Genomic DNA, 11,840 nt, shown 5'->3' with positions numbered 1-11,840 from the left:
AAAATCCAACTATAAACTAAAATAATTAGATCTGCACCATGACGTGTAGGAGATAATCAATCCACTCACAGATCCAAAAAACCCTCTGAAAGCGAATAAGAACGAAAATCATAATTTTCGATGATATAGATCTAAGAAAACTTCTCCCAAAGATGAAAATTTATTTAAGAAAATCAATGAAAAAGCAAGAACAATCAAAGAACATGCAATCAAACAGGAAGATTTGAGGCTTTCCATCGGAAAACCAATGGAAGCCCCGTCGGGGATGAAAAGAAGGAGTCGGCTAGAGAGAAGATAAAAAGGAAAAATCAGAGTTTTTTTAAAATTAAACAAACTTTCCTTATACGCAGTAAGTCATCCATCCTGTTCCTTCTATATTTTTATTTATTCATTACAAACTCTGCTGATAAATTTTGCAGTGGACAACAGATATATGTCTGGATCGCCACCTCCCCAAATTATCAATATATCACGTCACTCCTCCGCATATGACAGCAGAAACCTCCAGCTTTATCAAATCTTATCCTCTTTCTGCCCGTGTATTTGCTTATTTTAATAATAATAATGACCTCAAATTTATATTATTATAATGGAAGAAGGCTGGAGCTGTTGCAAGAGAAGTCTTAAAGCAAGTGCTCTCCAACAAACACCTGTCCTGTTCAGCCCTCTACAAGCAACCACGTAACCTTCTTTTTTATAAAATTAATAAATTAAACATATCCTCTCTCTCCCCGGAGAGACACCATTAAAATTTGGGAAGGTTAAGTTGGAGAGGTAAAATAAAAATGGAGGTGGGAAGGGGTGTTCGAGGTCTTATGAGAGTAATCTTGATAGTCAACTTTGTCGCGTATTTGATTGTACTGGGACTTGCCGCATGGTCTATCGATAAATATATCGATGGTGAACAGGATCACCCTCGTAAGTATTTATTCTCATAATTTATCTCGACTAAATTTCGCAAATATTTAAGTGAATGTTGTGATGGGTAGTGCAGACTTAGGAGGGAATCCATCGACAAGCTTTATGTTGATATTTGCACTGATAGCTGGAGCGATTGGGGAGTGCTCGGTGCTGATTGGATTCACTCATCTCCGAGCGTGGCGAAGTGATAGTCTGGCTACGGCGGCTTCTTCTGCCATAATTTCCTGGGCTGTAACTGCTCTTGCTTTTGGGTATGTACCAGTACTTATACCACTTCACTTGTTCTATTTGATTTGATTCTTCTATACATGCAACACATTAATTGTTGGCGGATCTAGGACGAGGCAAATAACACTTGTCCATTTTAAACTTGTTTTCGGCATTTTTTTCATTGCAAAAATATAGAAACGCTTTCATAACTTTTGGAATTTGTGAATCCATAAAGATGTATTAAAAATTTGCTTAGTGTCTCGGAAAAAAAATATTCTGTTTGATTCTTTATGTATAACTTAACCTCGTCACTGGTTGCATCCATGTTGGTGGTGCAGTCTTGTTTGTAAAGAGATGTTGATGGGAGGCCACAGAGGCAAACGCCTGGTAAGTATGTAAATATTAGGTTGAGACATGTTCAAATAGTCAAGTCACCCCCGAAATGTTTCTTTCTTTCTTTTTCTTTTTGATAGAGCTAAAAACAAGATAACAGAATGAAACCAAATAATTGCAGCAAACACTGGAAGCTTTTATCACGATATCAACAGTAAGCCAACTGATATATGTGTTGCTAATGCATGCGGGAATGTTGAGCACCAGGTTTGGACCCAGCTATGGATCATCATCGTAGCTTCATCACTGAATGAACAGGCAGGCATAGATAAGATTTTATGCCGGTACTTGTACAGTTTTTAAACTCCCGGGACGGAAATTATTAAGCTTAATCAGGAGAGTAATTTAATCTTTCCCACTCAGTGTTGTATGATACTGGACCTTTTTACCGAATCAACACATTAACAAAAAGGTTCATTGAGTTTGGTTTTGCCCATATGCCTGTTTTCTTTTTCTAGATAGAAGTTTCTTTGCTTACGCCCTGTTGATGAATAATGGTTTTCCATATATCTTCATGTTTGCCTTGCACGTTTACGTCCAGCCTTTTTAAGTCACGTTTCGGAGGAGTTTGATCGAGACTTGGAGGTAAGATGTTAAACAAATATAATAACACAACCACTGAGTAAAGTAAAGCAGGTATCCCCCGAGTACTTGCAATAAAATATCTAATAAAATAAATCTTTCTAGATAGTACTGTACACTATAATATTTTCTTCCCTTCATTTTTATGTAACTAGGCACAATTTAATTAATATTAACGAAAATTCATCTAAAATAAATAGGCATGTGAGTAAATTTTCCTAAACAAATTTTTATTTTAAAAATTGAAACATATATGACTAATAATTATCTATAAATAATGTTTGAATGGTAATTTTGAGTAAATCATAGTAATGATTTAGAAATCACCTGCACACTACAAGAGGTGTCATATTCCGGGTATTTGCATAGAAGCTCATATAGAAAGCCGTTCGACTTGCTCTAAGAGCAACTGAGCAAGTGTAGCGGGCGGCCTGACTGGCCAGCTGGAAGAGAGACAAAGGGGAAGCTTTATAAATTATACGCGCGGAAGAGAAAAAGAAAGAGGGCTTGACCAACTCTGTCATTTCCATTTCCAGCAGTTTTATATTATTTTATTAATTTTTTTACAAATCATGCACTTTCAACAAGGTTAAACTGATTAAATAATAATTAAGTAGGAGTGTAGGACCTACTAAAAATTGGACTTGCTTGGAGCTAGTTGGGCACTTATTTACCAAGCCCGTGTTTTGTTTACTTGCCTTCAAAAGGAGGAAATGGCAGTGGACTTGGGCTCGTCCACTGCACCTACTCTAAATGACTCAGTTTGCATTGTTTGGCAGACGGCAACAAAATATAATAGAGTAGCAGTTTTTGTGAACAGGGCTCTGCTTTGAAAAAAGCTGATCTTCTGTTTTTAACTCTTGGTCAGTGTTATGAAAAGCGCAAATCGGCTCTAGGCGGTGGAAGGACCTTCTGGCGCTTAAGCGGAATCTTAAGCGGGCCAATAAGCGGATTAATAAAATATAATAAAATATTTAATTTTAATATTAATATATTGAAAAATAATGTTATATTGTGGTAAGAATTTAAATTTTTAATAATATATATATTTTTTAATTTTTTAATATAATTATAGTTATATTATATAAAAAAATATTTTAAAACTGAAAAATTAGCAAGTCAAAATCATTTTGACCGCTTAAGTACCGTTTAATCCGCTTAATAGTCCGCTTAATTTTCAAAAACGCTTAAGAACCCGCTTAATACAAAATCGAGGCGTTTTAGGGCCGATTCCGCTTAGGCGGCCGTTTAATGCGCTTTTTAAAACACTGCTCTCGGGAAAGGTTAGCCCAAATTTCACTGCAAACTTCACAAACATCTTATTTTCTATATTAGAACTCAAAATATGTAAATATAGAAAAAAAATATTACCAAAGAATTTCTAAACATCATTTGCTTGACACGTACCAGTACTTCAAACAGAGCCCAAAGAGGAATCAAAGCAAGTTGAAATCAACGAATAAAACATGAGTTCTTTATCTAAGCAGAAGGACATTATCTTTAAAGTTAATGTATTCCATGCAGATAGAAGAATCAACTCAAGTGCTGACAGAGCAAAGTTGTCTTTCAGACATAATGTTATTGCAAGATGGTTAGTGTAATTTCGCTTGTTTGTCGAGACTCTTTGTTTTTAAATATCTTGTTTTCTAGAGCGGATGTATGAGGAAGGTTAGGGTGTCTTAACAAATAGAACATGAGAGAAGCAACATAAGCACACTGTATTCAATCTTTGGTTACTTCATTCTTCATTGAATATAACCATTTTTCTGTAATATAAATACAACATAAAGAATATCAATCAATCACTAAGCCTCCAATCAAGGCCACGGACATTTTCTAGGATATGCAATAATGCGTTACATGTTGGTTTCACAGCCAATCTTACTGCGAAAATCAAGAAATACAAGTGCAGCGCCATAATGTGACAATGCACCCATGATGACAAACACATGAAATATCTGGTGGCTGTGTCCGGCTAGATCAAACCACCCAGGCCTCCACCTCTCTGGAATGCGGGTGACGTAGAAGAGTGTGCCGATTAGATAAGAAAGCGCCATAGCCAGTTCGTAACCAAGTATGATGTTCCTGCTGGGATCATCCCAGTTCACTACCATGGCATGAACTGCAGGCACTAGGCCAAACAGCCCCATTGCCACAAATAGCGAGGCTCTAAATGAGCGAAATTTATTTGTTGAGAATACGGGCGATAGCAATGTGACGATAGTGAATATGCCCATGATTGTGATACCGCTGAGGTAGAGAATTTGCCAGTGTGGGGAGCATTGGAAGATGTAGTAGATTGGAGGGAAAAAAGAGGTGATGATCATGACTGCGATTCCAACGTAGTCTATTCGGAGCATTAAGATGTTCATGGGGTGGGAATGGCAGCAGAAGAGGTGGCAAATGCTGCTCGAGAGGAGGCAGAACATGGAGCCTCCAAGAAATACGAAGAATGGCCACCGTGTAACTTCCAGTTCTGGTAGTGTAATGTCCATGCCGAAAGATGAATGCTTCAGGTCAATGAGTTTTGTTGTGTCCTGTATTATCAAATTTTCATCATTAGTCTCTCGAAATTGTAGCTATATGTGTATTCATCAATTAGTATGTTTTAGTCCTTGAATCTTTTTACATGTGTTAAATGGAACAAAAAACTGGAAAAGTATTGAAGCTGCGGTGAATAACTTACAGAGAAGAAACTTTTGGAATCATGAGAGACATTCCCCGCTGAACCCAATGGCGAAGACCTGTAAATATAGTGATGAGATTAGATGAGCACCATCATAGATAATTTGTTCTATCACTAAAGAACTAATACAAACTCCTGGTTATTCAAGGCCTATTGAAGCTTATAGCAGTTTTTAAGTTACATGGCCAATTTAAGGCCTACAGATTTGTACATGAAATCCAAAGTTAATCAGCCACAAATCTACTTAATCTGTGAATTGACCAAAATTTAGTGTCAGGATTTTAAATCAAGCCAAGTTGTTAGAAGTTGGCTCGAGTTTGGCAGGAATTATAACTAGATTTTATTTGTTAAACAGTTTTCTTTCTTTCCTGGTTCAGAAACTTCTTTTATTATCTAACTAATTAATACTTCATCTGCTATAGTGTTGAAAAATCTTTACCTGTTACTTAAAGAATATCTATCATCCATTGCTATTAGTTAAAGATGAATTTGATCAGAATACAATTTTCATTTGCTCTAAGGATAAGAAAACATCTTTGATCTTTACTGTGCTGTCAAGGAAGTAATTAACAAATCATTTTGAACCGAGAAATATAGTGTTCTTGATTGATGAATGGATGTCTCTTAAATTGTAAAGATCGGAATTTCACTGATGCATGGATAATTCAAATTTCTGCTAGACTATCTAGTAACACAGTAACAACTAACAATGTAATGCATGATAAACAGAACATACCAGGTTGTAAGAATATTGAAGAATTCGACGACAGGAGGGACCTGAATCATATTCGAGCATGTCAGCCCCACGAATAGTATAAATCCAACCAGATGCCTGCATTTTACAGCATTTATGTCAATCAACTATTGTATTACACATCAACGCATAGTGATCATCCTCACAAAATAATACTATCGTACTATTCCCATCAATTTTAATTTCTGTCAAAATTCCAAGATTTTTTTTAAGCGCCTCTACTCGTAGGTCTCACTCGAAACACAAGATACGCGTGCATTTCACCCTCTCTCGACCCTACTTTCGAGAGACATAAAAGATAAAAAACAACAAAAATAAAAAAGAAAAGTAAGAACTCACGTCCAAACGTTAAGAGTCTCGTTATGCCACCGGAAAATGCTGAAAAGAGCTTGCTTAAGAGGCCAATTAGCTCTGTAATAATTACGTATATACTCATTATCTTTCATGTAAGCCGGCAATTCCTCGAATGAAACTAAATCATAAGTATGATTAGCAGCACCATTTTTGGCAGCACTAGTATACTTCCTCCACTTATTCTTCTTGTTCTTCTGATTCTTCTTCTTCTTGTTGATAATCATCTTGTTCGTGGCTGCAGCACTAGTTAATAATAACTGGCTTTGATCCATCTGATGTTCACTTGACATCCCTCTTCTTTACAAATATGAATACAAGAATATGAATATGAGTTATATGAATATAAGTTATCGAGTGTTTGTATATGAAAAAAAGTTTGTGAGATGAAAGATTTATATAAGGGGTTGCTAGAAATGTATGAACTGGGTGGATCTCCTTCCGGGTTATTTCTTTTTTGGTGTCTTTGTCCGATTATTAAGTGCAGTTTAGAGAACCGAACTAACAACTACATGCATTTAAAGACACCCTCTCTTCGTTGACTTTTAAAAAAAATAAATTATTGGAATTGCTGTGCGATATTACTCCTATTAGGTTATCAAGATGAACACTTGTGTATTGCGCTGGCACGACGATACTGATCACCGATATCATTCGATTACTGTATTCTCATTTCTCAAGCATTCATTTTAACTTTTAAGCCTAACAAATTAAATATATCTGATGGGTCTTGTTCTCTGACAAGTGATTGTCAGAGAACGTTTATCCAACAATCTTATCCCAGCTGTTGGATCAATCATGTTCATTTACAAGTGATTTTCCGGGAACGTATATCCAACAATATGTTTCCCAGCCGTTAGGTCGTTGATCCAACGGTTTGGACAAAACAAAAAAATTTTAACGATCCGCGCATATTATACGCTAAAGGTGTGCACGGATCGGTTTAGTTCGGTTCGATTTTTAGATAGAAACCGTAATCGAACCGTTTCAAACGGTTTTTTCGGTTAGGTTAACCGTTGGTCGGTTTAGGTTTTTTCCGGTTTTTATATGATTAGAAATTAGTATACAAATTTAAATTTATTATTAATTCTATAAAAATATTTATATACTTATAATATCAATTTCTCTTACTAAACTATATAATTAATATATTGTAGCACATATATATAATATGTTATATATAATAATATATAATAAATATTATATTTTTATTATATATTATATAAACGGTTCGGTTTTAAGGGTAAAACCGTAACCGTTACCAAACCGTTATGTAGGTTCGGTTTGGTTACGGTTTTCTTCGGTTTTTGTCGGTTGCGGTGTTTTTTGGTTTGGTTTTTCAGTTTTTCAGCTCGGTTTTGATTTTTCGATTGTTTTTGCTCACCCTTATTATACGCGAATACAAGGGCTTCCGCTGTATTTTTACGCGGATACACCATAAATCCATAAATCAAAATTAGATCCAAGATCCAACACATTATACACGCACATATCGATCCCGCTCCTCTCGCCGCCATGCTCCTCGCCCTCTTGATCGCCGCCGTGCTCCTCCCATCCCCGACTATCGACGAAGTCAGAACTGTCGCGCACCACCAACACAACGCGAGCTCCGACATAGCCTGAGCCAAGACATCCCCACCTTTTAATCTTGAGCCATCCGCTCCTACCCGCCTTCTTTCTCCAACCGGCGACCGAATGGGTGCTTTCTTAAACTCCATAACCAACAGACACACCTTCTGCGCTCAGCCCCAAACTCAACCTATTCACTCTAATCAATCTCGCACAACAGCGGGAATTTCAGAGTTTTAACACTGGTATGTCCGCGTAAATTAACAACGGATATTCGCGTAACAAAGTGCGGAAGCCTTAGTATTCGCGGAAAAAAAAGCACGGATAGTTAAAAAAAATTTCTTTTGTCCCAGCCTTTGGATCAAATCCAATGGCTGGGAAGCAGATTGTTGGATAAACATTCCCTGACAATCACTTGTCAGGGAACAAGACCCATATCTGATATATTTCATTTAAAACATGTTTAAAAAAGATAAGATGTACATAGATTATCAACTCACACATACTAACTATCATAAAAGTAAAATGTACGCTGAACTTACCCATCCTTTAAAGTAGAATGACTGTTTATGTGAAGATCATGATGGATTAAATAGATATATGTATATAGGGATTGGATCAAATAAAAACTTTTTTAAGTTACAAACTTACAAGCTTTTTTTTATTCTCCTATCGTGTTAATCCTTAATTATATAAAGTATCCATGTTGAAAATTTTTCAAAAAACATCACAATTTTTAAAAATAACGCATAAATAAATCGCGTTTTCAACACATTTATAACTGGGGTTCAACATCGGGTGTTGAACACTAATTATCATTGTGTTGAATATATCTAAAAATATGTTTAAACTATACCTCTAGGGTTTGGGTAGGGTCTAGAAACATAAATATTAGTTATATAACATGTTTACCTTAGTTCTTACATTTAAAAATTGGTTTATGTACTTCTCCACCACTATTTTAGTCAATGTTCAACAAAAAATGTTGAAAAAATGTTGAACTCAAGTTATATATGCGTTGAACAAAAAAAGTTTGTAAGTTTGTACCAGAACCCTCCCCTATGTATATAATATGCATGATTATATATATAATCTTTTAAGTCTTTGATTTATAATTTGGTTTAATTTTTTTTGGATCGCAGGAAAAGACATGCTAACTCGTCTATTTTCTTTTGAAGATAAAGTAGGACATGATAATTAACCGCAGCTTTGTCGGACTTGAATAATTGATGTAAACATTTCTGTTAATGCTGGAATTTTTGTGCACAGTGCTTACAACCAAATTCTTAATTGTGATTACAGTATGTAAACTACTCGACTGGATCGTAATTAGATAATGACAGCACAAATGGCAGTAACGGTATAGCATTTGTCAACTTCTGTACCGTGCTAGATTCGATTAGACAACGTTATATTTTGAATTTTCTTTTTTCGTTTATAATGAGTTCTCCATATCGGTTAGTTAAACATTTAAAATAATTTATAAAATTATATTTTTCGTGGCAATAAAACAGTTCTACACAATCAGTCAATCATTTCTCCATCAAACATTGCTGGAGCAGCTCTATCATACTTTTCCTGTCATCGGGCCTGCTTGTATTGAAGGAGCAAAGCTTCTTCTTCCTTCTATTTTTCTTGACCCGTTTGTATAAATAAGTAGAAATACTTTTAAGAAGCTGAAAAGCTAACTTTTCTCTCAGAATTCTGTTTCTTTTTCAAACATTTTATTAATTTATTTATTTCTCACTTCTAAGTTGTAACCCACTATTTTATTTTAAGTAAGAAATCATTTTTTTTAAGTTTGACGAACGGCTTCATTAATTCAGCTTACTAGTATTAAAATTTGTGGGCACATTTCCCAATTTACATGTAGACAGGGTAGTTCCTCCATCCTGTTCCATAAATGTTAGGGCAGAGAGCACAAAAGCACAGCCGTAGAGACTAGAGCTTATGGGTGGTTGCCAACCAACAACGCTCGTACAGTTGTTGAGATAGGCTCACCATGACATTACTCTGTTTTATTTTATTTTCTTTTAAACAAACAAACATTACTCCATTTGCCTTTAAACAAACAAACCAACATGTGATCAACTCGTCTCCACAAGACTAGCTACTTTCTTTGCAGCTCAAATAATCGGTCACCTAATTTTGAGTATGAAATACAACACTTTATTAAAATACCGATAAATATTTAGTATCCAAGTTTGATCATAGTTTGTGGTTGCCTACAAGTAACTACAAATCCTAACCACCCCACACAACATATTTCTTGCCTACTTAACCACAAACTGACGTTTACAAAATGAAATATGTTACCCCCAGACAAACTTGCTAATCTCATGGAAAGTTATTGTGCATGAGCTATTGTATGCACTTGCAGTCCTCTCTGCACACGCACCACAGGCATCATGCATGTGTCGCATTCATTAACAAACTACTAGTACTATTCTCTGTTAGGATCCGTGACCTATTAATCAACCACAAATTTTGGGAAAAAAAGTGTTACAATTTTTGGAATATTAATAAGAGTCCCTAGTGAGTAGTGAAGCCCAGAAGCTGGGAAGTGTGGTATTCTTGGCTTATCTGGACCAAGTCTCTGGGTTCGAGTCAAGTGGGGAGTTCCTGTTGGCATGAGGCTGATTGCTAGCTATTACGTGGAGGGTCCGGTTCTTACTATTAGGAGGAAAAAACTGTTGGGATGGATTAAATTAACATTTTTTTATGTATATCTGTGGCATAATATTATCCAACAAAAAACCGACTCGTTTCAAAATTTGTATGGTCGAGGACTTGTTTTCGGCTGAATATATATTATTAATAATCGATTGTTATGGACCAAAGAGGCGGAGACCAGAGTACATAGCACTTTCCTTTGAGCATAACAGACTTGTTCATGCACACTCAATGAACAGGAGTACTTGATAATCTGTAGTACCCCACTCTGGACTACAAATAAGAACAGCCATCTTTCATCTTTGACAAGTCCACGGCTGTGGAATATACAGGTACCTGGAAATAGTCAGCATCGATTTCTTGTGATGAAGCGATTAAGGCACATGCATCCTTTCAACTATGCCAGTGTGAAGGTCCACTAATGGTCAACTTTAGTGTAGCCACCTCCTAATAAATGTGTACATGATGCCCAAATTGCACCAGGGAATGAGCCATTGGCCCATTTCCTACGCGTTATCCTTGCAGAATGCGTATTAGTATGATAGTATGACTAGCTTCAGTTATGTTCACTTTCATTCTTGGCGGACGCGGGGATATTGTTACGTACTGAGCTGTGTTTAAACTCAAGAGCTTTTAGCCAGCTGCACATGTTCAGGATGATTATGTAGTTGCGACGTAATACGTTCGTTTGTTTAAGAAAAGAAGTCACTTTTTTTTTAAATTTGCCCAAATGGCCTCAGTGTCATAAATTTGGACACTACTCCCTCAGTTTCATAACACATGTCCACTTTTAAACAAATCACACATATTAAGAAAAACTAACTTTTATAAAAAAACTTCATTTATTATTGTATTTATTGCATTGACCAAGTATAATATGTGTGATAGAAAATATAATTTAGTAGGATGTGATATAAACTTCATCTAGGAAATACAATTATTGACTACATTGCATTGAAAGTTGAAATGGGACAACTAATTTGAAACAATTTTTAGTTACGAAAAATGGACATATAATATGAAACAGAAGGAGTAATTAATTTGAGCGTTGAGGCCAACATAACACTCTAGTTAGTTCTTGGCAGACCCCCTTGTTCTAGGAGCAGCATTATCTGTTTTCTGCCCTGATTTATGGCATCGGCATTCATTGCTTCCACTACATTTTTTATACATCAAAATACGTGAATTCTTCTTAATTGTTCATATCATAAAGGACGGATTGGTTCAGGATCACTTCATGTCTGCACATACTACAATGCCATCTACCATTCAAGCTACACGGGCACTAGCTGTTATAAAAGATGACTTCAGCAACTCATTTCCAAAGCTGATTCAAAAAACAGAACTAGGTAGTATTTCATTTTTAATAAATATAGAAAAAGAAGAAGAGGCTCCCTCCAAACACTCGAGCTGATAATAGCCCTGTTTGAGAATTAAATGTTTAAGAAAAAATTTGAGGTTTGGCGCATATTACAGGTTTTTCCACATGAATCATCTTTTTCGATCAGAGAATTGATATGAGTCTGGTTAAAATACAAAAAGCTAATCAAATGGCTGTTTACCAAACAATTTTCATACAAAACAGCTACTTCAAACACCTGCCAAGAAAACCAATATAATCTGCTAACAACAAACCGCTAATTGTCAAACAATCAAGGGCAATAAATAGTCAAAAAGGAAGAAGCACTAGCTTTCACGGAG

The 11,840-nt window shown here is 35.8% G+C and overlaps 2 protein-coding genes across 2 annotated transcripts; one reads left to right on the top strand and one right to left on the bottom strand.

Moving 5' to 3' along the window:
* Window positions 1-662: 662 nt before the first annotated feature.
* Window positions 663-1,899, top strand: LOC108218130 (membrane protein PM19L). The gene is made up of 4 exons (XM_017391051.2): window positions 663-918; window positions 995-1,172; window positions 1,470-1,518; window positions 1,646-1,899. Exons 1-4 carry the CDS (start codon window positions 786-788, stop codon window positions 1,760-1,762), a joined length of 477 nt encoding a protein of 158 aa, XP_017246540.1. The 5' UTR covers window positions 663-785; the 3' UTR covers window positions 1,763-1,899.
* Window positions 1,900-3,800: 1,901 nt separating this feature from the next.
* Window positions 3,801-6,345, bottom strand: LOC108216145 (heptahelical transmembrane protein 1). Its single transcript, XM_017388826.2, has 4 exons — window positions 5,886-6,345; window positions 5,529-5,624; window positions 4,793-4,850; window positions 3,801-4,643 (listed from the first exon to the last, which is right to left on the bottom strand). Exons 1-4 carry the CDS (start codon window positions 6,188-6,190, stop codon window positions 3,963-3,965), a joined length of 1,140 nt encoding a protein of 379 aa, XP_017244315.1. The 5' UTR covers window positions 6,191-6,345; the 3' UTR covers window positions 3,801-3,962.
* Window positions 6,346-11,840: the final 5,495 nt, after the last annotated feature.

This window comes from Daucus carota, chromosome 4 (genome assembly GCF_001625215.2).
Source record: "Daucus carota subsp. sativus chromosome 4, DH1 v3.0, whole genome shotgun sequence".
Lineage (NCBI taxonomy): Eukaryota > Viridiplantae > Streptophyta > Magnoliopsida > Apiales > Apiaceae > Daucus > Daucus carota.
The sequence above is the reverse complement of the archived record's forward strand: the minus strand, read 5'-3'. Positions and strand labels throughout refer to the sequence as shown.

What these genes read in the sequence shown, in the direction of transcription:
- LOC108218130 (XM_017391051.2), top strand. Translation starts at nt 786, where the DNA reads ATGGAGGTGGGAAGGGGTGTTCGAGGTCTTATGAGAGTAATCTTGATA. An exon ending in TGGTGAACAGGATCACCCTC is followed by an intron (nt 919 to 994) that starts GTAAGTATTTAT and finishes TGGGTAGTGCAG; the next exon opens with ACTTAGGAGGGAATCCATCG. An exon ending in GCCACAGAGGCAAACGCCTG is followed by an intron (nt 1,519 to 1,645) that starts GTAAGTATGTAA and finishes AAATAATTGCAG; the next exon opens with CAAACACTGGAAGCTTTTAT.
- LOC108216145 (XM_017388826.2), bottom strand. Translation starts at nt 6,190, where the DNA reads ATGTCAAGTGAACATCAGATGGATCAAAGCCAGTTATTATTAACTAGT. An exon ending in GAGACTCTTAACGTTTGGAC is followed by an intron (nt 5,625 to 5,885) that starts GTGAGTTCTTAC and finishes TGTAAAATGCAG; the next exon opens with GCATCTGGTTGGATTTATAC. An exon ending in TTCAATATTCTTACAACCTG is followed by an intron (nt 4,851 to 5,528) that starts GTATGTTCTGTT and finishes CTATATTTACAG; the next exon opens with GTCTTCGCCATTGGGTTCAG.